The sequence below is a fragment of the Heloderma suspectum genome, chromosome 7, assembly GCF_057233095.1.
Source record: "Heloderma suspectum isolate Gila_16-S chromosome 7, 16-S_ref, whole genome shotgun sequence".
Taxonomy (NCBI): domain Eukaryota; kingdom Metazoa; phylum Chordata; class Lepidosauria; order Squamata; family Helodermatidae; genus Heloderma; species Heloderma suspectum.
Genome location: NC_139464.1, coordinates 6,185,381 through 6,209,319, shown reverse-complemented (window position 1 = coordinate 6,209,319; position 23,939 = coordinate 6,185,381). Strand labels below are relative to the sequence as shown.

At 48.8% G+C, this 23,939-nt stretch overlaps 1 protein-coding gene across 1 annotated transcript in view; it reads left to right on the top strand.

The window, feature by feature from the left end:
• LOC146339305 (uncharacterized) overlaps positions 1–23,939 on the top strand; it is a 235,057-nt gene that overhangs the window by 60,868 nt on the left and 150,250 nt on the right. Inside the window, 15 exon segments of the mRNA XM_084811682.1 lie at positions 1,059–1,190; positions 3,790–3,807; positions 4,600–4,626; positions 5,053–5,127; positions 5,670–5,750; positions 5,846–5,872; positions 7,125–7,169; positions 8,735–8,803; positions 10,198–10,293; positions 14,150–14,176; positions 16,217–16,270; positions 16,988–17,059; positions 18,168–18,227; positions 19,681–19,716; positions 22,883–22,927. Coding sequence (XP_084667808.1) covers positions 1,059–1,190; positions 3,790–3,807; positions 4,600–4,626; positions 5,053–5,127; positions 5,670–5,750; positions 5,846–5,872; positions 7,125–7,169; positions 8,735–8,803; positions 10,198–10,293; positions 14,150–14,176; positions 16,217–16,270; positions 16,988–17,059; positions 18,168–18,227; positions 19,681–19,716; positions 22,883–22,927 — 864 coding nt within the window.

Here is a 23,939-nt window from a genome sequence, read left to right as displayed (position 1 = left end):
GGAAATGGAAGATTCAGTGTGAAAATTAGGAATGTTTTCCCCAGTACTGGGCTGGGGCCTGGTCTGAGGTGACCTGGGAGCCAGGACCGAAGATTAAGGCAGAACCAAAGGACAAACCAGGAGAGGGGTTGAAGGGCAAGCCAGAAGTGAGGGTCCAATGAGCAAATTGGGAGCAAAGGATTCAGGCAATGGAGGCTGGTGGTTCTGATGTCAGTGGGGTGGTGAATCCACTCCAGATTTCAGTCCGAACCAGTCAGAACTCTATGGTATTTCAGCACAGTGGATAGCTCCTTTAGAGTTCTGACTGGTTCTGACTGAAACCCGGAGCAGATTCACCACCCTACTGACATCAGAGCAACCAGCCTCCGCTGCCCAAACCCCCTCCTTGACCTGTTAGTCTTCTTCTGAATTCTTCAACAGCATGGGAGTGTTAAAACCCCCCACCTGCAGTCTGAAGTGAAACAGTCCAAGCTATCGGACTCGGAACTCTGCCACCTCATTCAGCAGCATGTGTAGACCTGGGCTTCCTCCTGCTGTTTGGGAAGGGAAGTTATATGGGGGCAGGAGAAGGCTCCATGAAGTACTCACCTGCAACCCTTGCCTTGCCATGCCATTGCAGGGAGGATCTACATCTCTGGGAAGCAACGAGGGCATCCCGATCGACAACTGTGACCCTCTACACTTGTCTTCCGCAACCCAGTGCCCTCCAGATGTTTTGGACTTCAACTCCCATCAGCCCCAGCCAGCATGGCCAGTAGTCAGAAATCCTGGGAGTTGTAGCCCAAAACATCTGGAGGGCACCACGTTGGTGAAGGCTGCTAAGGAAGTGAGGAAGTGAATCCCACTTGCAAGGAAGCAAATTCCATTGAATTTAGCAAGTTTCACTCCCAGGTAAACATTCACTGGAAGGCACTGTAAAAGAAAAAGGCTGCTATCCTGGGATGAGGCCCCATTCAACTCAGTGGGATTTATTTCGGAGTAGACTGTGTAGCACTGCACTGTAAACCCTCAAGCTGACTTTGAGGGAGGGCGCCCTGACCCCAGTCCCTTGATCTCAGCCTACCAGCAAGAAGATGGAGAAGCCAGAGCTGCTGTTCGATGAGAAAGGGGAACCGTCCGTCTCCAGTTCCTCTTCTGTTCCCCTGGCAGTCCAGACCCCAAAAGGGCCTTGTGACCCTAAATGCTCAAACGTAAGCCTGGCATTGATGTACTATGGAACTGGTTTCTGCTCTTTTTATTGATTTCTTATTACATTTATATCCTGATTTTCTGCCAAAAATGGCACTCAAGGTGGCTAACAATAATACAATTGAGATTAAAATAAAACTTAATCAAAATGCAACATAAAAACAAATATATTAAAAACACAACCATAAAAGAAATAAACAGCACCCGACTCATAAAAAAAACCCATATAGCAGCAGACTCTTTCATAATACTAGAATCCAATGGGGTCATCCCATGAAGGTGTTTGGTGGGAGATTCAGGACAGATAAAAAGGACGTCCTTTTTCACACAGCACATAGTCAAACTATGCAACTCACTTCCAAAAGATGTAGTGATGCCCCCCAATTTGGATGGCTTTAAAAGGGGGTTAGATGAATTCCTGCAGGAGAAGGCTATCAAAGGCTACTAGTTCTGATGGCTATATGCTCCCTCTAGTATCAGAGGCGGTGTGCCTATGTACACCAGTTGCTGGGGAATGTGGGCAGGAAAGTGCTGTTGCACTCATGTCCTGCTTGTGAGTTTCCCTTGGGTTTCCCATGAACAGAATGCTGGACTAGATGGATGCTTGGTCTGATCCAGAAGGGCTCTTCTAATGTTCTTATGACTAGCTTATGTGCCAGCATCATCGTGCCTGAATAAAAATGCCGTCTTGAGCTCCCTCAGCAGGGAGTTCCAGAGCCTGGGAGCAGCCAGCCTCCGGGAAAGCCCTCAGTGGGAGTTGTTAGCAAATGTGCCACAATATCCTTTACCCCAACAGTTGGGTTATAGAAAAGAGAGGGAGCTCCTGGGATTCAAACCCACACCGCAAGCCCCACGTAACAGTTCCCTGACCGCTCAGCCACAGCAGTAGACAGTAATCAGACACATTAAGGGCCATGTCCCCCCCCCCCGGCCCTATGACCCCATCACAGATGGCACAAGAAGGACCTCAAGTACCTGAGGCAGTTTTCCAGTGTCAGAGGCAGTGAGCCTGTGTACACCAGTTGCTGGGGAACATGGGCAGGAGGGTGCTGTTGCACTCATGCCCTGCTTGTGGACTCCTGGTTGACAGCTGGTTGGCCACTGTGTGAACAGAATGTTGGACTAGATGGACCCTTGGTCTGATCCAGCAGGGCTCTTCTGTTGTTCTGATGAGGAGTGCCTTCTCCCATGTGTTCCTGCTCTGTTTCTCTGGGTGCTGCCACCCACAATGGTGCAAAGGGTGGTTACCAGGGAAAGAGCCTTCCTTGTAGTGCCCCCCCCCCATCGGTAGAATGCCCTCCCCAGGGAGATCTGCCTGGCGTCTTCACTGTATACATTTAGACACCAGGATACGACCTTTCCCTCCCAGCAGGCATTTCATCTTTAATCTGTTGCTCCAATTATTAACTTTACTGCTGGCTTTTTAATACTTTTAATTTTTCAGTATTTTGATATTTTTATTGTTGTGTTTATAGTTTTGGTTGTTATTGAACTGGTGTTTGGGTGTGTATTTTTTAATGATTGTAAACAGCCTCGAGGGATCTCCCAGTTGGGTGACATTTAAATTTAATGCAATCAATAAATCAATCAATAAGGGCACAATCCTATGTATGTTGAGACAGAAAAAAGTCCTGCAGCTCCCAGCACGCCCCAGTCATGCTGCTCCATTTCACTGCTCTTTGATTTTTTTTTTTACTGTAGTTGAAAGCATTTTTAATGCTGTGTTTTAATGTTGTGTTTTTAATATTGTATTTTAATATTATGAACCGCTGAGAGATTTTATTATATTCAGCAGTACATAAGTGCCACAAATATAGATGGATGGATGGATGGATAGGATTGTGCCCAAACTGAGTAAGCAAGCAAGTACAGGGCCTTCAGAAGGAGCCCTGGAGAAGTGGAACAGCTCATGTTTTACATGCAGGGAGGTCCCAGGTTTGAATCCCGGTTACAACCACTGACTGGAAAAGTTGGCGAGGGCCTTGCCACGTAAAGGCACAGCTGAACCAATCGCGAGGAGCATGGACCAATAGCCTGGCTCCTGCATGGGCCAATCAGTCCTCTTGTCACACCCCTCTTCCAGGCTACCCATGTGACCAACTCTCCCCCCTGCTATTTTGCTTGATAGGACAACCCTGCCAGGTAGTCTCTGTACAGGCCTCCTTGCCTCTTCCGCACCTTCCCCATCCGATCCACAACTCTGCCCATTGTAGCTGTTCCGCCAGCATATCTTTGCTTGCAGAATGGCTACACCGGCAGAATGCTTAGCTGGCATACCAGGGGTGTTCCGCTGTGTATCCGTCATGGTGGCAGTATATCTGGTATTCTGCCACTGTAGTGGGGCTTATGCCGAATTCCAAAGTATAGCCCTCTCAGCCTGTATAACTCAGGTATGGGATTGCACCCACAGTTTCCTACTTCTCAGGGTTGTTGTGAAAACGGTGGCAGGCTCAACAGTTCAGGCAAATTGTTTAAGCTAGCCTTTCAATGGAGATGATGGAAGTTGTCGTCCAAGGTTGGTGCAGCCTGGGTGGTTTCAGGTTAGAGTCTTGCTTTTCTCAAAGCCATGTTGCCAGCATGTTTTCTGTTCTTTGTTTACAGGCCCAGAAGGGAGAGAAGGTAAGTTTTCCACCCTGCTCCGGGGTTATTTGTTTTAGCTCACAAACTTTGGAGACCTCAGATGAGGGGGAAATACGAACCTATACAAAGAATGCAGATGATGAAATTAGCCTCTGCGCTAGAAACAATTAGGATGATAGTAACGTTAATTATGAGAACATTCCGTGATTCTTAAACTTGGATCTGGAGAACATCAGTGGTTCCCAGTACCTCTCCAGCTGTTCACTAGCACCATGTTTGGAAATAATGAAAAATGCAAATAAGCCAGAGACTTCATAGAAACTACATGCTAAAGAGGCAAGCTGATTTTCAGCATAAATTATATAACAACCAAATTGAGATATGGCTTGCCTTTTCAGCAATGCGGTGGAAATGTCAAAGAATGGAATGATCGTGATTGGAACGAAGTGGACAGAATCAGGTTCCATAATGGGAAACATTTATGCAAGGGACCAGGAAGTCTGCAAGAGAACTTCTCCTTGCATTATGCTAAAGAGTGAGGAGGTTATCATGATACAGGGGAACAAGTGGACAGAAACAGGTTCCCAAGTGTGAAGCAACTGGGCAGTACTCTCATATGGCAGTCATACTACAGCAGGGGTGGGCACCTTGAAGCCCTCCAGATGTTTTGGTCTACAAACCCCATCAATTTCTCTCTTAGACGGACCATGTGTGCTTTACACCTATTTGCCTCAAGGTCACCTGTCCTGAGAGGCTGATACAGTTGAATTAATTCCTCTCATAAAAATGCCCTCAGTTCCTAACATGACTTTTTCTTGTTTGTTTGCTCAGGGAGACCAAGGTCCACCTGGAGATATGGTAAGTGGTGAATGGGAGCTTCCTCTGGATGGCAGATACATGATCCAGGGGTGAGGAGGGGAAAAGAGATTTTTTTAAAGGCCTATGCAAGAGACTTAGTGGACAAGATGGCTGTTTATCCTCTGCTGCCAGAACCCCTTTGGGCCTGCTCAGATTGGGCTGAGAGTGCTCCCTAGAAAGCCTCAGGTGAACTGGGGACCCCTTACACCACCTGCCTCAACCTGGTGCCCTCCAAATGGCCATGCTGTAATCCAGCACATCTGGAGGTGTGCCAGGTTGAGGAAGGCTGCGTCAAAAAAACATGATCTGCTTCTCAAGATTGGAGGACTAGGTAAGCACTGCGGGATTATGGGTTGAACTGGGAAAGCGAGGAAGAGGATGACGATAACGTCTTTAGTGGCACTTTTTTGTGACTTCCGTTCCCAGAGTTTCACAGGTCTGCACACCGGAGGGGGTTATGACCCATTTAGTTTCACCACCAAAGGGGAGAAAGGAGAGCGGGTAAGTGGCATTTATTTAGTTATTTCATTTGTATCCCCCCTTTCTTCCATCATGGAACTCAAGGTGGCTACATGCGGTTCCCAGGTGGTCTCCCCTCCAAGCACTGACCAGACCCAGCCCTGCTTAGCTTCAGCAAGGTGGCTGCCTCAGGTGCCTTCAGACTATGCTCTAGAACCACGGGGGCATCCTGGGATTGCTTTGCGAGCTGCCTGGAGAACCTGTGTTATGGGGTGGCTACAGTATATTTAGTGAATGTATAAGGGCACAATCCTATGCATGTTTAGACAGAAAAAAGGCCTACAACTCCCAGCATGCCTCAGCCAGCCCCAGGCTGGGGCATGCTGGGAGCGGTAGGCCTTTTTCTGTCTAAACATGCACAGGATTGTGCTTTAAATATATTAGCGCTTTGACATGTGAATCTCTGTTAAAATGTGGGATTGAGAATTTGGGATTGTGGGATTGAGAACGGAGGGCAGACATTTTTGCAGTTTTCCCCAAGGGGTTCCTCAGAATCTGACTTTTGCTGTTTCACCATTTCTTAGGGGCTTCCTGGGAAAGATGGAATTCCTGGACTGCCAGGCAGGCCTGGGCGATCCGGCCCTCCTGGTTCCCCGGGACTGATGGTAGCTATCTTAAGACAGAATCGAAAGCACCTTTGAAAAGTTTGCTTTTATATCCAGACTTTGTAACATCTACTTTTTTTTCTGTTGATTCACAGGGCCACCCTGGTATCCAAGGGGATCATGTAAGTTGGTCATATGCCACCTTTTCCCAACCAGTGTCCCATTCCATCCACCCCCCACCTCCCAGTTTAAAAACAGGAAACCATCAGTCTAGTCCTTTGGGTTGATTATTACAGGTCTCCTGCAGTAGTCATGGGGAGGGTGGATTGGAGACTTTACTAGATCTCTTAAAGATTTATTCATTTGCTAAAGATCAGCCTTCACACAGTGGCAGAACGCAGAGCTCTGTGTATCCCGCAGTTCTGCAACTGGCACTGCGCAAATGCAGGATTTGGACTTTGATGCAAAATTCAGCATTTTGACAATACAAATTTTCTTTTTTTAATTATTAAAAAGTAAGCTTCTAGCCCTTAAGGCTGAGACAATAGGCTTGTAAGTGTTTGGGCAACACTTGGAGAAACCTCATAAGCCACAGAGAAGGCTAAGCAGAAGCTCTGGTTGTCATGCGGTATTTTACTTTCCCCATGACTAATAGATACAAATAAACTATATTGCATTTGTGACAGTGAAGACTCTGGCGGAGCTAGTCTGCACTGTATTGTGCTTGTGGCAGCGAAGCCTCTGACACTGCTCAGCAAAGCTGGTGTGATGGCATGGAATGTTCAGGACATGTTGCTGCAGAATGTCTGCGGTCCAGCTTCTGTGAGAGAAGGGAAAGCGATCCATTTGGCTGCAGGTAAAACTGAGGAGTCACTTTGTGAGGGCAAGTCAATGACTGGGAAGAGGTCCTGTGAGGTAGGGAAGTTAAAGGCTTCTAGTTTATATTGGTTGCAGAACTAAGGTTTTCTTGGTGTAGAAATGTCTGTGACACCTTGGCACAGAAATAATATATTTCAAAATACAAAGTATACACAATCCGTGCTGCCTCTCTAACCGTTGCTGTAGTAGGTCATGAACCCCTCTCCCTGTGACTCCCTACAACTGATCCTAGAATGACAACAACAAAAGCAGCTTGAGGTTAACCTGGCACAATGTCAGCTCATCCTACCCTTCTCCCAGCCCCAAATTCTTGCTCTGCCCCTTTAGCTTCAGGGCCAGGGGAGCAGGCAGGACCTTGCAGCTGCCTAGCAACCATGAAGGTCTGGAGACACCCAACACTGAGTTGAGGCTCCATGTAATACAGAAGCAACCACATTTTTGGTGTGTGTGTGTGTTAGATTTGGATATTCGTTTATATTGCTCGTGAGCTTCTTGGCTTTAAAGTGTTCTGTTCTAGCAGCAGGCTAAGCCTCCATCCTTTCTTTGGCGTTCTAGGGGCCTCCTGGTTATCCAGGTCCTACAGGGCCGAAAGGCGATAGAGTGAGTTTCCCTTCTGCATTTAAATACTGTTAATGCACGTGTTGTGTTTGCATGACAGTGCTAACCCAGTTCCTTAGACTGAATGAGTCCTTAACAAGCTTGAGCTCCTGTAGCAGGGCGCATAGCTCAGTGGTTGCACACATGCTTTGCCAAAGGTCTCAGGTTCAGTCTCCAATAAAGGATCTTGAGAATTGAGGCTGCGTCCTTTTCTGAGACCTTGGAGAGCTGTTGTCAGCCCACAGCATGCATGCACCTCCCTAAGTCTTTAGATACAGCACCCCATAGGAGTCCTGACACCCCCACTGTCAAATTCCCACCCACAATTTCCCACCCACCAATTCTCCTGCCACCACCATGTCTCCCCAACACTTCTGCTGCTGCCACTTCTCTCCCACGCCTTGGGAACCCTGCTCCTGAGACTACTGTTTCCCACCTCTAGTAGGGGCAGAGAAATGGGGATATCAGAGAAATCTGCAGTGGAACCAAATGGGTTTGGATTTTTATGACTCCAACTCTTGGATTCTGCAGCAGACCGGCTTTCCCCGTCAGGCGATTCTACAGACTTGTGAACTGGTTTTGGCCTTCAGGAATTGTGTGCAAATGTTGTCATAGAATCATAGAATAGTAGGGTTGGAAGGGGCCTACAAGGCCATCGAGTCCAACCCCCTGCTCAGTGCAGGAATCCAAATCAGAGCATCCCTGACAGGTGGCTGTCCAGCCTTGTCTTGAATGTCTCCAGCGTGGGAGAGCCCACTGCCTCCCTAGGGAATTGGTTCCATTGTTGTATTGCTCTAACAGTCAGGAAGTTTTTCCTGATGTTCAGCTGGAATCTGGCTTCCTGTCACTTGAGCCCATCATTCCGTGTCCTGCCCTCTGGGATGGTCGAGAAGAGATCCTGGCCGTCCTCTCTGTGGCAACCTTTCAAGTCCTTGAAGAGCGCTATCATATCTCCCCTCAGTCATAAAAAACACGCAAAAAAAAAGCTGAAAATATGCATTTCCCTCCATAGACTAAAGCATGAACATGTGCATTTGGGGGATTTGTGCATTTTGTGGGGATTTGCACATGCATATTTGTGGACATTTGGAAACTAAGCCCCCCCCCCCCGTTCTGTTAATGGGTGGACAATGGAACAAAAGGTGCTTGACAACCTGAAAAATACAGACAGAACAGATTTTACACAGTCCTCACATCCCTACAGAGAAACAGTGATCTCAGTGGAGATCACTGGGGATGGGGGCCCTTCACTTCCACCCCACAGCCCATCCCTAGATCTCTGTGGGCAGGGAGGGGAGGTTCAAATCTCCCAATCCCTGCACACTGAGGGGGCAGCGGCACACCCCCCCACCAACTGACACCTCATGTGGGCCTTAGGAACAACAAAGTTGTGCAGCCCCATTCTGGATGCATCAGATGATGCTCAAGACAGTCATAAGCAAGAACATGCCTTCTAAATTGCCACAGCACTTTGTTACCTTGAGGGGGGGTTGTGTGTGTGCCTGGACATACATATAGGTGACTGGCCAGATGAGCAGCATATAAATACAGCATTTCCTGTTCTGCAGGGGGAGCCGGGGTATGTGTTAGGAAGCGTGGAAGTCATTCCAGGGCAAAATGGACAACCTGGCTCCCCTGTAAGTAATCGTTGTTGTTCCTCATATTGCACTCCTTTGGGCAGGGCCCCTCAAAACGGCAATGTGGTCTTGGAGGAGGGGGCACCCTGCTCACCTTTCCCCAGGTCAGTCTTGTCTCAGTGGCAGTAGGCAGGGTCCTTCTGAGACTCCTGTGAAAGGGAAGTCCCAGTGGAGTCATTCAAGCCGTTGAAATCAACCAGTTTTCTTAACTATTTAGCCAGGTTGCAAGGGTGTTCTTCCTGTCCTGCCTCCCGGGCTCTAATTGTGAGCCTCAGTGGAATTTTTGCCTTCTTATTTATTTATTTATTTATTTATTTAATTTATTAATCACCCATCTGGCTGGACACCCAGCCACTCTGGGCGATGTACAAAGCACATAATAAAACAGTTTAAAACAATAAAATTCTACAGTAAAAACATTTTCTAAAATACCCTAACCCACCCCAAATGCCTGCCTGAACAACCACGTTTTTAATGCGCGGCGGAAGCTCATCAAAGAGGGGGCATGGTGGAGTTCCCTAGGAAGGGAGTTCCACAGAGTGGGGGCCACCATAGAGAAGGCCCTCTCCCTCGTCCTCACCAGCCTAGCTGTCCTGGCTGATGGGACAGATAGAAGGCCATCTGAGGCTGATCATGTTGAGCGGCCTATCTGGTGTTGCTGGAGGTGCTCCTTAAGATGGTGGTGGCTTCAAGGATGGGAAGCGGAGTGCCCCCTCCGCCCCCTTCCCTCTCCTCAGGGACCATGTGGTGGCACTGACAGGGCAGGTAGCTGCATTGTAACCTGGCTCTCCACCAGCTTTCTGCTGGGAATGGAATTGGTGGCAACAGGAAGCCTAGCAGTCAGTGGAGGCTGGTGGCTCTGATGTCAGTGGGGTGGTGAATCTGCTCTGGGGTTCAGTCAGAACTCTAAAGGAGCTCTCCAAGGTGCTGAAATGCGGAGCGGATTCACTGCCGCACTGACATCGGCACCACCAGCCTCCTCTGCTAGCAGTGCAATGGAGGCTGAATTGTTCTACTGTTTGGATTAGACCTGCCCATTCACCAAGATCCGCAGATCAGGGCCTCCTGATTGTCCCGTTGCCTGCACCAGTACATCTGATGGAAACTAGGGGGAGGGCCTTTTCCATAGTGGCACCCTGCCTTTGGAATTCTCTCTGTCCTGCAGTGTGACAGGCATTCTCCTTGACAGCATTTGGGCACCTGTTGAAAACTTATCTGTGTACCCAGGCCCTTGCTGATTTTAATACCTAGCTTGGTAGATTTTCTTTTGTTGCTGTTTTTATCCTTGTATTTTATTTTAATGTTTGCTTTCAATATCTTTTGTACTCTGCCCTGTGAGTTGATCATGAAGGGCAGTATATAAATATTATAAATAAGCCAACAAACCATTTCAGGGTCACAAGGGGCAGCCCGGAGTTCCTGGCGTGCCAGGCCCACCGGGTCGGCCCGGAGTTCCTGGACCACAAGGACCTCCCGGATTGTCAGTCAAGGTGTGTCTGGTACTGCGAACAGGTACAGCAAATTCAAGACTGGGCTGCTGCCCAGATTCACAACTGGCAGAATTGCGTAGAGGAAGGGCCCATAACTCAATGGCAGTGCACATGTATTTCATGCATGAGGGACGCCCAGGTCCAGTCCCTGCCACCTCCAGCCTCAAGGATCAGGTAACCGATGATAGGAAAGTCCCCTCTATGCCTGAGATCCAAGAGAGCTACTGCCACTCAGAGGCCAGACTGGGCTAGGTGGACCAAGGGTCTGACTTAGTAGGAGATATCTCCATATGTCCAGGGCAAATATACAGGTTCCAACAACCACTTTCTGGCAGTAGGGGTGTCCTTTAAGGCTTGATGGACTCTCTCTGAGCACCTGACTTGGCTCACATTGGCAGGCCGAGCCACAGTGGTTTTCCTGAAATCTGGGAACTTTTTTCATTTTTTGTAATTTGCGTAAATAAAAATTGCATAAATTATGGACATTGCAGCTGAAATGTGTGCACATTTCTATTTATGCAAATAAAAAAAGGAACATCTGTGAACTGGCCAATCTCAATGCAGATTGACTCGGGCCAGCTTGCAGGGAAACAAGCCAAAGTCTGGGGGGGCCGAGCTGATGAAAACTCGGTGAGCTCCACTGCCCTGACCGATTGCTCCGATATCCCAGTCTGGCAGTTCTACTGAAATCCAGAAAGTTTCCATTGGACTGAATGTACTCATTCTTCTTGGAAGTTAAAATTGTTTAATACTATGGCGGTGCATATTTTTGCACTGCTTCCTTTTAAAAAAATATTTATTATTTTTGAACAGATTATTTGACAAAACAAAGCACTGTGAACACTAAGACATTGCTATTTTTTAGACATTGGACACACTAAAACCTATTGCAAACATTGAAAAGCAGTGAGACCCATCAAATACCTTATGACAATAAAACATCTAGACATAAATAAACTTAAAACTTACAATAAAGGAAGTGGATTACCATGTATCACACCTTGCTTATGCTTCCTCTAAAAACAAAACCCCTCCCTTTCCAAACTATCTCAACCTATACTGACACTGGTTCCACAATCTCAACGTAGAATTGAGGGCAACAACAATGGGAAGGTTATAATAGCTGGGATTCTTTAGCTTGGAAAAATGATGGGTAAGGGGAGACATGATAGAAGTGTATAATTCATGGTGTGGAGATTGTGGGTAGGGAGACATTTTTCTCCCTCTCTCAAAATACTAGAAGCTGGGGTCATCCTATGAAGCTGATTGGTGGGAGATTCAGGACAACGAAAAGGAAGGACGTCTTCTCACAGCGCAGAGTTAAACTATGGAATTCACTTCCACAAGACGTAGTAATGGCCATCAGTTTGGATGGCTCTAAAAGGGGGTTAGACAAATTCCTGGAGGAGGAGGCTATCAATGGCTACTAGGCCTGATGGCTATATGCTACCTCCAGTATCAGAGGGAGTGAGCCTATGTATACCAGCTGCTGGGGAACATGGGTGGGAGGGTGCTATTGCACTAGTGTCCTGGTTGTGGGTTTCCCGTGGGCAGCTCGTTGGCCACTGTGTGAACCAAATGCTGGACTAGATGGACCCTGGGTCTGATCCAGCAGGGCTCTTCTTATATTCTTAAAATGCATATGCACTGCAATATCTGGGGCTTGTTATGTGGAAGCATAGCAGGAGAAGATACACATGTCATCATGGATCTGAATCCATGACTGCGTACTTCAGCTCTGAAGTGGGAGAGTGGCACAATCGAAATTAACAAAAAGGAGGAGAGAGAAGGCTGAAATGTGTTCCACTGCCAGGAGTCAGTTCTGCATATACATTGTGATCTACAAGTGGACAGGTGGAACATCTCCAGGGTATCAGGCCTTCCAGAGTCCAGGATGGGTTGGCCGTGGGGTGGAACATCAGAAGCTGCCTTATAGCGAGTTGGACTGTTGGCCCATCTAGGTCAGTATTGTCTGTACTAAGGGTGCAGATCCTCAGGCCCAGGGGCCAAATCCAGTCCACCTCCAGACAGCCATGCCCCCTTTCCCATGACCACTGAACATTGGGTGGTTTCTTGGCTTGTGTACCATTTCACCCCACAGTGCCAATAGGGACCAGAAAAAACAGCTGTAAGTCTGGAAACCAAAATAAAAAAAGAAACAGCTGCAGCAGTTGAATTCCCAAGGCGTTTCAACACTCGGTCTTCATCAAGGAAAAAACTCTTGGAGATCCTTTTGGAGGATCCCCTTTCCAAAGAAGCAAGGGGAAGAAGCAAGGGAGAGGGAATCCTCCAAAAGAATCTCCAAGAGTTTTTCCCTTGATGAAGACAGAGTGTCGAAACGTCTTGGGAATTCAATTGGTGCAGCTGCACCATTTCATCCCCCTTCTAAAAGGGTGAAATGCCTCTCCTAAGGCTTAGTGACTGGCAGGAAGAGCTTTCAGCTAAAATGTGCGGACCTTTTTGGCCCTGCCCCTTTTGCCTCGGCCCCGCCCACTGCTGGAATGCGGCCCCTGATTGCTTCTCTGAAACTGAATTTGGCTATCAGGCAGAAAGAGATTCAATACCCCTTGTCTACACTGACTGGCCTTGGCTGCCCAGGGTTTCAGACACAGATCTTTCCTAGCCCTGTCCGCTGGTTCCAGGAATTGAACCTGGGACCTTCTCCTTGCAAAGCGGGTGCTCTACCACTGAGCTCTGGCTCTACCACTGAACGATGGGGAAACAGCACCTTGTTTGGCTGGGTGTCCTGAACTGGAAAAATTGCTGCCTGTGGCTATACAGCCCCAGACAGCTGTCACAGAGATAACTGAAGATCAGGGTGAGAAAGTTAGACTCGGGCACCAATTCAGAGCTCACTAGGCATGTAGATCTATTCTCGAAGGTGCTGGAAGTTGCAGGTTCCTCCTGAAAAGGCACGCCTCTTCCATTCCTGCCACCTCTGAGTGATTTGGCTGAATCTTCTGTTGTACTGGTTAGGGATGCTGGAGAAATTCAAGACAGACTAAAATGAGCTTGGATTTCTAAAATTCCAACATGCGGAATCCGCTGCGGAGCGACACCCTCAGGCCACATGGAGTCCGTGGACTTCTGGGTGATTTTTGTACTTTCCTGAAATTTACGCATATAAATTCGTAGGAAAATATATAAGTTTCTGCTGAGGAAACATTGAATGGAATGGGGGACGATACGCTAAATATTACGTACTAAGGTAAATTATGTAAATACTTATGTAAATACTTATGTAATTATTTACGTAGTTTTCCGCACGAAGGAAAATAGATTCACTTCCATCTGTGGGCGGCCAACAGAACAAAAGGCACCTGACAATCTGCAAAACACAGACAGAGCAGATTTTACACATTCCAAACATCCCTAGTACTGGTGAGCTGTCTGGCTTGGCAAGATCCGCAGGAATGGGTCCTAGGCAGGTCCAGAACTGGCCAAGAAACTGTCCAGACAAGGGGATCAGTCAGGGAGCTAGTCTAAGGAGCTGTCCAGGCTATCCCTGAGTGGTTTTATAGTTGGCTCTGTTGCCCTACGCCTTCCTGGAGCATCAGCAAGGCCCTGATCCAGAGTAGGTGTTGGTTCTTGCCTCCCCCTGCCGAGTAGGGCTGAGGGATGGAAGGCCTTTGGGCTACCAAATGAGCAATGTATGTCTAAGTCCAAGTATCGGCGCAGGGCAATTGCTGCTTGGGGTTGTGGAAGTGACAGAGGAGGGTCCAGAGGCATTCTCCTGGCAGCATTTAAGGTCAGATCTTGGGGGGGGGGGAGGTGGCATGCCAGGCTTGTGAAAAAAGAAGACTTCCTTTAAAACCCTTTGAGCATTCTATAACTTTCTACATTCTTTCTATTCCAGGGTGAGCATGGAGACCCTGGGATCCGAGTAAGTGGCTGGCTGTTTCCTTCTCAGTTTCAGCCCTAATATCCCCCCATGTGTCTTACATTTCAGCAGACCAGTTGATGCTCCAGTGGACCTGAGCAGGTTCTTGTGAGGTCCGGCTGGAGAACAGGCCAGCACAACATGCCACCACACTTCAATTTTCACTAATTCCTGAAGGTCTTAGGGTGCAATCCTATGGGGATAGTTGGCCACCTCCAACCTCGGAGGTGGCTGACTATCCGATGCAGGGTGGGCGGAGCGCGGAGGGGAGCTCCTCCATGTTTGGGGCACCCTGCATTTGCTGCGAGACAGCCAGTTTCGGCTGCCTAACCGGGGAGCTTCAGAGAGGCGGGAGGGGGAGGCCAGACATCATCTTGGTACTTGCGCAGTCCCCTCCCCGCCCTGCCCCCAGGAACGCCCCCTGTTTGGCTGCTCTGCAGTGCTCTTATGAACACAGAGCCAGGGACGAACCACACCTCTTACGAGGCGGCGGGGGCAGGCAGCTGGATTTCTGGAAACCGAAAAATCCTGTGGCCGTCTAGCGCTGTCTAGCAGCCATAGGATTGTGCCCTTCATCACGCAGTGCAGGGATGTAGAACCACAGAGCCAAATGTGGCCAAACTGGGGCCCCAATCCATCCCCTTCCCCTTTCCCCTAACCACAAACTGTCTGGTGGTTTCCCAGCTTTTGTGCAGTTTTTTCCCCATTCAAAAATGTTGAAATGCCTCTCCATGACTTCGTTACTAAGACTTAGTAAGAGCTTTAACCTAAAATATGAAGATATTTTGGCCTTGCCCTTTTGCCTTGCCCACGACTGGAACTCACCCTCCAAGAGCTTCTCCGAGGTAGAACTGGGGCCTCAAGCTGAAAGAGGTTCAGCACTCCTGGCACAGTGGTTTCAGAGCCGCTGGGTGGATATGGCTGACCAGAGCAAGAAGCCTGTGATGGTTGTTAATGGTCAAAGTACACATTATTTTAAAGACGTACCTAGAAGCTATGTATTTATTTCTTTACTCAAAAGTAAGCAAGGAGAACCAAATTTGGATTGGAACCCATGTGTGCGTGTGTGTAGGGGAGCTTTAAGCCTTTGTACCCGCTGTGGTCCCAATACGGATCAGGGCCCCCATGCTTGGAACTTTCATTGCCAAAAATGACCTTAGGCTCAACAGACCTTTGGCTGGATCCAGCAGGGATCTTCTTATGTCCTTACGTACAATGTAAAAAGCACACACACTCAAATGATTATGTTATACTCGGGTAATAAGCAGTTTAGAATGCTGTTGGAAGTAGTGCTGTGCCGACAATTTTCCCCACATATTTTTCGACCATTCTCGTTCAATTTGATAGAAAAGAAATGGCTTTCGAGAAGAAATTCAAAGGAGAGGAAATTTCAGAGAAATTCTCATGGGTTGGGTTTGGGGTTCTTGTGCTTACCTTACGTATGAGGTGGCTGAGGAGTGTGCATGAGTGTCCTAACTGTCATTGTACATTAATCTCTGTGGCAGCCTGTAGCCACCTTGGCTTCCCACACTTCAGTTAAAGCCATCATGAGGAAGACATCAAGCGGCAATTCTTCCCGTGGGGCTTTTTCAGTTCAGGAATGGCAGGTGGCCTGGGAGAACTGCAGAGCAATGGAAAGATGTGTAATAGAGAGAGAAAACACACACAGCACCCTCGGCCACCTCGCAGGGATTAGGTGAGCTCAAGAATGCCAGCAAAAGAAATACAAAATTCTGCCTCAGAAAAGTGGAAGCCTCAACATAGGTGATGCTGGCCGTTGCCACCTACAGAAGCAGTGCCATAAACCAAAAACCCTGAGGAAAAAAGAAGGAAGCTGTGCTACAACCCCTTTCGATAGTGAGCTCTGCCTGTGAGAAACTGTTGGAGGATTTCTCCTCCCCTAGGAGAAATTTGGTGAAATTGTCCCCCCAGTTTCTCTACCCACAAATAGGCTGGAGAATTTTGAGAGGACATTTGTGCATCGCTCTAGTTAGAAGGCCTCAATGTTAATGAGGCAGTAAAATGGTCTTTTGTGTCACACAGGGTCCGCGGGGAAAGAGTGGAAGCAAGGGAGAGAAAGGAGAAACTGGGGAGATGGTGAGTGTGGACTTCTCCTCCTCTTCATGGCCTGGAGGAAAATAGCTAGAGGCATTTTGAAGGAAGTGAAAAGGAGTTTGATAAGAGAAGAGACGTTCCTCCGGGGTAGGATATTCATGAGGAATGGCCAATACTGGTACTTAGAGCTTAGGCCCTGTAAGTCAGGGTGAGTTCCTGACACATCATTCTTATTAAATTGCAGGGAGCAAGACAGGGTCAGAAACCTGCATTGCCTCAGCCATGTTTGTGGGCCAGAAGGCGGAGCCAAATAATGACTATATCCCATGAGCCATGTGCCAGGACAGGGTTTCCCAACCTGGTGCCCTCCAGAGGTTTTGGACTTCGACTCCCATCAGCAGTATGGCCAGTGGTCAGGAATGCTGGGAGTTGCAGTCCAAAACCTCTGGAGGGCACCAGATTAGGTAAGGCTGTGCTAGGATAACATGCATATAGAAGCACAAATCTTTATCTGAGTCAGATCAGGGATTCTAATAGCCTAATTTTGCGGGGGGGGGGGGGCTTTTATTGCTGCTCAAGAAGTAAGAATGCTTTGCTGATCTACTACAAATCATCCAGCATTTGCTTTCTGCCCATCCTTCCTCTCACAAGGTGGGAAGAGACTCTGGCTGATTGAGTTTTCTCCTGACTCTGGCATGGTGCAGGGATACAAGGGGTGTGGAAACCTTTCTGCAACAAGGCTCTCTTTGTCCTTTACAGGGAAAAGCAGGCTTGCCGGGACCAATAGGGCTGGATGGTACTCCTGGAGTTTCTGGGCCAAAGGGTGAAAAGGTACTGCTCCTTAAGTGATCATTAGTGTAAAAAAAAGCTGTGTACACCCTTCCTGGGAAGATCCATTGGACTCCCTCTCTACCTGTGTTCAGACAGGTGCTGAGAAAACCCATATATTTAAGCAGGCCTTTATTGTTTTGCTTCAGAATCTCCTCCAGTTAGGGGGCTGTATTGTTTCAGACAAGGTCAACTTAGGGCACAGCCCTATGCATGTTTAGACAGAAAAAGGTCCTACAACTCCCAGTGTGTGTGTGTGTGTGTGAGAGAGAGAGAGAGAGAGAGAGACAGAGAGAGAGAGAGTGGTGGGTGGAGAAGAATCAAATCAGACGTTTTGGAACATTGTTGGACAGAGAGAAATGCAGAGAGAGAGAGAGAGAGAGCTGCTGAGTTAGCTGAAGATCAGAAGCAGCTTGGAGAATCCTAGAGCTGGAAGGGGACATTTAGGCCACTGAATCCAGCCCCCTGCTCGGTGCCGCCATCCAGTTTAAAAAAGCATCCCTGACAGATGGCTGCCCAGTCTGCTTGAGTACCCCCTGTGACCACCACCTCCATAGGCAGTTGGTTCCATTGTCTGACTGTTCTGACCCTTAGGATGTTTTTCCAGACGTTCAGGAGTGTGTGTGTGTGTGTGGGGGGGGAAATGCAGGCTGCCTTCCACTCATAACTCTCCCGGGTTTTCCCACCACTTCTTCCATCTTTTCTCTTACTGGAGAAAAAGATGGAATAGCCGCACAATACCGACTCATTAGCCCTCCATCTGGAAGCACCCCTAGACTGTGTTTAAGGCTATTTTCCCCTTCGCAAGGCTAATTCAGCCCAGGGCTGCTTGTCTGCTTGGTTGCCTGTCTCAGGGGCTCAGTAGTGTCGGTAACAATATGCTCATTATTGTGCCCTCCTTTGACTTGTAACAGACCTGAAGTGTGCATGAGCTGCAGTTTCTCCCATCATCGCAACACCAGGAAGGGAGAAGTTGCTCTTGTGGGAGGCCTGCCTTCCTCCCGGCTCTTAAAGAGACACAAGCTCCGTTCCAGAGGGACATGGGGCAACACTTCTCTATCTGCCATGCACCGCCAGTGCCTTGTATAATGTGTCCCTGCTTGCTTTTCAGGGTGAGGTTGGGGTTGGAGTGCCAGGGGTCCCCGGTTTAAAGGGAGCAGAAGGAGACAAGGTGGGTTTCACCTTTGTGACAAAGTTTGTTCATCTAGCAGAGTATGGTCAACTGGCAGCAGTTCTCTAAGGCTGGCATTGCTCTTTCTAAGGCCCGTTCCTCTGATCCTTTCAGCTACAGATGCCAAGTATTTAATTTAGGGCCTTCTGCATGCAAAGCAGAACTACAGTCTCCCCCCATCATGCTAGCAACACAGAGGCTGATGATTCTGCTTTAGCTCTGAGCTACCAAATGTGGCTCAAACATGGTAGGCGGGCCTCCTCAGTAGGGTCACCACATTTGCCACGGCAGGGCCTGGAAAAGCTGCGTCTGTCTTTATGAGCTTCCTCTCCTTTGCCCCCATATCTGAGCTCTTAAAGTGGGCCAAATGCGGACCTCTAGGCTTGTCAGTCCAGACTACCAGACTCTCTCCAGTCCAAGCCCCCACTTCCAGACCACACCTCTCACTCTGGGTTTTTGCTGATATTTACTCAGTCCTGCTCCATTCCCCAACTACAAACTTGATGGAGGAATGGGAGTTGCAGTTCAACATTTCTGGAGGGCACCAAGTCGGGGAAGGCTTTTTAACTGGAGATGCAGGGACTGAAGAGCGTGCACGCAAGATCGAAGAGCATGTGTGCAAGATCAAAGAGTGTGCGTGCAAGACCGAAGAGCGTGCATGCAAGACTGAAGAGCATGCAAGATCGAAGAGCGTGTGTGCAAGATCGAAGAGCGTGCGTGCAAGACCGAAGAGCGTGCGTGCAAGACCGAAGAGCGTGCATGCAAGACTGAAGAGCATGCAAGATCGAAGAGCGTGCGTGCAAGATCGAAAAGCATGCGTGCAAGATCAAAGAGCATGCATGCAAGACTGAAGAGCGTGCATGCAAGACTGAAGAGCATGCAAGATCGAAGAGCGTGCGTGCAAGATCGAAGAGCGTGCGTGCAAGATCGAAGAGCGTGCATGCAAGACTGAAGAGCATGCAAGATTGAAGAGCATGCATGCAAGATTGAAGAGTGTGCATGCAAGAATGAAGAGTGTGCATGCAAGACTGAAGAGAGTGCATGCAAGATCGAAGAGCATGCATGCAAGACTGAAGAATGTGCATGCAAGACTGAAGAGCGTGCACGCAAGATCAAAGGACGGGCATGCAAAATCGAAGAGCGGGCATGCAAGATCGAAGAGTGTGCATGCAAGATCGAAGAGCATGCATGCTCTTCTACTCACCTATGGCTCTTGTATCCCCCTGCTTTGAGGAAACTGGGGAAAGATGTGAGTCTTCCTTCCTATTTCACTTTTCTTCTCCAAACTAGGGGTTCTTTTGGGGGTGGGGGAGGCATTGGCACACATCTCATTCCTAGTCAAAGATGCAGCCGGGGTTGGGACTGCAAAACTCACATGTCCAAGGCAGTTCTTGGAACACTGAAATATTTATTTGTTTTGTGACACCACAGCTGAACTCTGTTTCCTTTGCAGGGGGCAATAGGACTTCCTGGATCCCAAGGGCAGAAGGTGAGTTTGACATGAATGATGAAGCTTGTCAAACCTGAATGATGAAGCTTGTCAAAACCTGAATGAATATGGCTGAGATCATGAAGGCGTAGTTGTTTTCTTTTTGTTACGAGGACCTCTGGCTTCATTGCACACTTAAGACTTAGGGTGCCATCCTATGTATGTTTATACAGAAAAAAAAGTCCTACAACTCCCAGCATTCCCCAGCCAGCATGGCTGGCAGGGGAACACTTGGGGCTTCTTCACATGGAGTTTTATTCTGCTATTGAGATAGCTCTCTCACAGAAGTTTGCAGGCTCTTTACATGACGTCAGAGATGGCAGAGAATTTCTCCCCGAATCTTCGGGGGGCCGAGCACCAACGCATTCGGCCCCCCGAAATCGGCGGTGCAATCTCCGCCCCCCCCCCCCGGGATGGGACTTACCTTTGGCGAATGTCCCTCCCGGCGGCGGGTCCCGGCGGCGGTTCGTCGGCCTTTTGTCGGGGGCAGGGGCGGCAGCCAGTCTACATATAAGTACAATAAGTCTACATATCTTTACGTAGACTACCGGGACCAAATAAGGAACGCAAATGGCGGCGCCCATAGGGCACCGCCATTTGCGTACGCGCTTTTTTTTTTCAAAGTCACCCGTGATAGGCTACGTAACGATTTACGTAGCCTATCACGGCTGACTTTGGAAATCTAGCCGTGATAGGCTACGTTAATCGTTACGTAGCCTATCACGGGGTTTTGTTTTGTTTTTACACTTTACTTTGTAATGGCGGCGGCGGCAGCCGGTCAGAAGACCGGCTGCCACCCCCGCCCCCGACGAAAGGCCGACGAACCGCTGCCGGGACCCGCTGCCGGGAGGGACATTCGCCAATTACGTAGCCTATCATGGGGTTTTTTTTGTTTTGTTTTTGTTTTGCTTTTTGTTTCGCGGCTGGGGGGACGGGGCGCTTCTCCCCGGCCTGAATTTCGGCCGGGCGAGGCGGGACGCCTCCCCCCCCTCGCCTGAACTTCGGGGGGAGAAGCGAAGCGCCTCCCCCCCACCGCGAAGCACCCCTGCGAAAAGGTAAGTGACTTTCGTACATCCCTAACGCCATGAACCTCCAAGGCATGTCCTGCGCTAAATGCCCTTTGTTCCGTTCACAAATAATGAGCTATCCAAGTGCCCTGTTGTGTTCCACTTCAGTTTCCTCCGTGAAAAGAGGAAAAGTGGCAAGAAGAGGAGCGAGATCAATGAAGCATATGGAAGACTCAGATATGAGGAGAAGGAGGGGGGAAAGGGGAGAGGGGAAAGGAAGCACGCAAAAAAGGGAGCCGTTGTGATCCTGCATTTAAAAAGGAAGCAGAAAGCCCTGTTTTAAATGCAGGATTCTAGGCTAGTGTAGAGATGCTCTGGGAGTTGTAGGGCTTTCTGCAGGGACTGTAGGGAGTTGTAGGGACTGCACCCCTAGTTATTCTTCCAACATAGAGAGAGAGAGGAAGGCCAGGATCTCTTCTCGATCATCCCGGTGTGCAGGACACGGAATAATGGGCTCCAGTTACAGGAAGCCAGATTCCGGCTGAACATCAGGAAAAACTTCCTGACTGTTAGAGCAATACAGCAATGGAACCAATGACCTAGGGAGGTGGCGGGCTCTCCCACACTGGAGGCATTCAAGACGAGGCTGGACAGCCATCTGTCAGGGATGCTCTGACTTGGATCCCTGCATTGAGCAGGGGGTTGGACTCGATGGCCTTGTAGGCCCCTTCCATCCGTACTGTTCTATGGTTCTATGAGCCCTGCTGGATCAGACCACCTGTCCATCACCCTGCTTTCCACAGTGGCCAGCCAGATGTCTCTGGGAAGCCGACAAGTGGGATGTTAAGGCAATAGCCCTCTCCTGCCATTGCTCCCATCAGCTGGCATACAGAGGCACACACATACCCAGTGTGACCAATACCCATTGATTGTTTTTTCCTCCATGACTTTATCTCAACCCCTTTTAAAGTCATCTAAGCCCCTGTCCATCAAACCATGTTGTGGCAAGGAGTTCCACAGATTAATGACATCCTGCATGATGAAGGACTTCCTCCTGTCTGTCCCGAATCCCCTGCCAATCCGTTTCACTGGGTGACCCTATTGAGTCTTTGTATTATCAAGGTTTTCCACACGTTATGAATAATTTCTGGAACTGTATAGGGATGTCAGAGAATTCCGCGACGGATCTCGGTGAGGCCAAATGCCGGTGCATTTGGCCCCCCGAAACCCATCACAGAATGAAGCCCCCGCCCCCCCAACCCACGAAAGGCGCGTGGGACGAAGTGCCCGCCGCCCCCACCCCACGAAAGGCGTGTGAAACAGAGCACTTACCTGCTCCCGTCCGCGCTGCTGTGCGAATGGCAGCCATCCTGCGGCCGCCATTCACTTCCTCCTTCTTCAGCTGTGATAGGCTACATAAATACTTACATAGCCTATCACGGCTAATGCAGGGACGCCATTTGCGTCCCTGCGGAGGCCATGATAGGCTACGTAAGTATTTACATAGCCTATCATGGCGGGGGAGGTAACCCCAGCGTACGCAAATGGCGGCAGCTACCGCCATTTGCGTATGCTGGGGTTTTCCCCATGCTGTGATAGGCTACGTAAATATTTACGTAGCCTATCACGGCTCACTGCAGGGACGCAAATGACGGCGGCTACAACAGCCGCCATTTGTGTCCCTGCAGGGCTGCCCAGCAGCCGGATGTCCGGCTGCGGGGGGCTGGAGCTGACTGGCGGCTCTGCGGCTTGGCCGCAGAGCAGAGCCGGCTGGCCAGGATTCCGGGGGGGGGAGGCACGGCGCGCCTCCCCCCCCAGCGAGGATTCTGGGGGGAGGGACGGCGCACCTCCCCCCACCTGCGGAGCCCGGCGGAGCCAGGTAAGCGGTGTTTTGTACACCCTAGATCTGTATATTCCCAATTTGTTTTGTGTGCATGTTTGTGTCTGTGTGTGTGTGCCAGTTTAGAGAGAAAGAGGCTCAGTGAATGTTTTTACAGATAATTCCAGCTATTTTGATCTGATATTTTTACTAAAAAAATAAAATAACATTCTGTTCCACAATATCGCCTTCAGTTCAGTTATCTGCATTGAGAACTTCCTCGGATGAAGAGCCTGCTGGGAAACCTCAAGGAATGACCCTCTTGTTTTATTCTCTTTAGGGTGAACAAGGAATGCTGGGGGCAGAAGGACCTACTGGTCAGAGGGTAAGGATGTAGGTGATGATGCATTTGGTGCTTTGTAAATGGAAGAGTGAATAACACAGTCTGACTAACGTAGCCTTCCCCAAACTAGTGCCCTCCATATGTTTTGGACTACAACTCCCAGCATTCCTGACCATTGGCCATGCTGGCTGTAGCTGATGGAAGCTGAAGTTCAAAACATCAGAAGGGCATCAGGCTGGGAAATGCTGGACTAAGGTTTTATTTTCACTAAAGATGCAATCCTATGCATCTTTAGACAGAAAAAAGGCCTACAACTTCCATCATTCCCCAGCCAACATTGCTGGCTAAGGAATGCTAGAGTTGTAGGAGGTTTTTTTTTTCTGTCTAAACATGCATAGGATTACACCCTAAGGTGGTAAAACTGTGTCCGCACTATACCACTGTTGGTGGGGCATTCAGACGTCTAAATGTTCCTCCATACAAATAATTCCCCACACACAGAAAGCAAGCATGTCTAGGTTAGAACCCTTCACCTTGATGTGCTAAATTTCTATCTGCAAGAATTGAGGGGGTATTTGAAATAGACCATCACCTGCCCTCTGAGGTGGTACAGCTCAGACACAGATGTAACTCCGGGGAGAATCAGTCCTAAATCAGGTTGACTGAATTTTCACAGCCACTGAGGAGGACTTCTTCATTGTAGTCTAATGTGAAAAATAAATGAGAATTTTGTTTGTGGTCCAACAGAAGGGTTGTGTGGGATCAGCAAAATCTGTATGATTGCTTTACTCTACCAACACGGTGCTTTCCAGCTGTGCAGTTTGGCCATGGACTGGGCCCCATCTGCAAAGAACTTCCCACAAACACTCTTCTCCATCTCCTTCTGCTGGACAGGAAAGAACCCTCTAGCACAGACTTCCCCAAGTGGGCACCCTCCAGATGTGTTGGACTACAACTCCCATAAGCTAACTGTGGATTATGGGAGTTGTAATCCAACACGTTTGGAGGTCACTAGCTTGGGCAAGGCTGCTCTAACAGCCGAACTCCACTCATT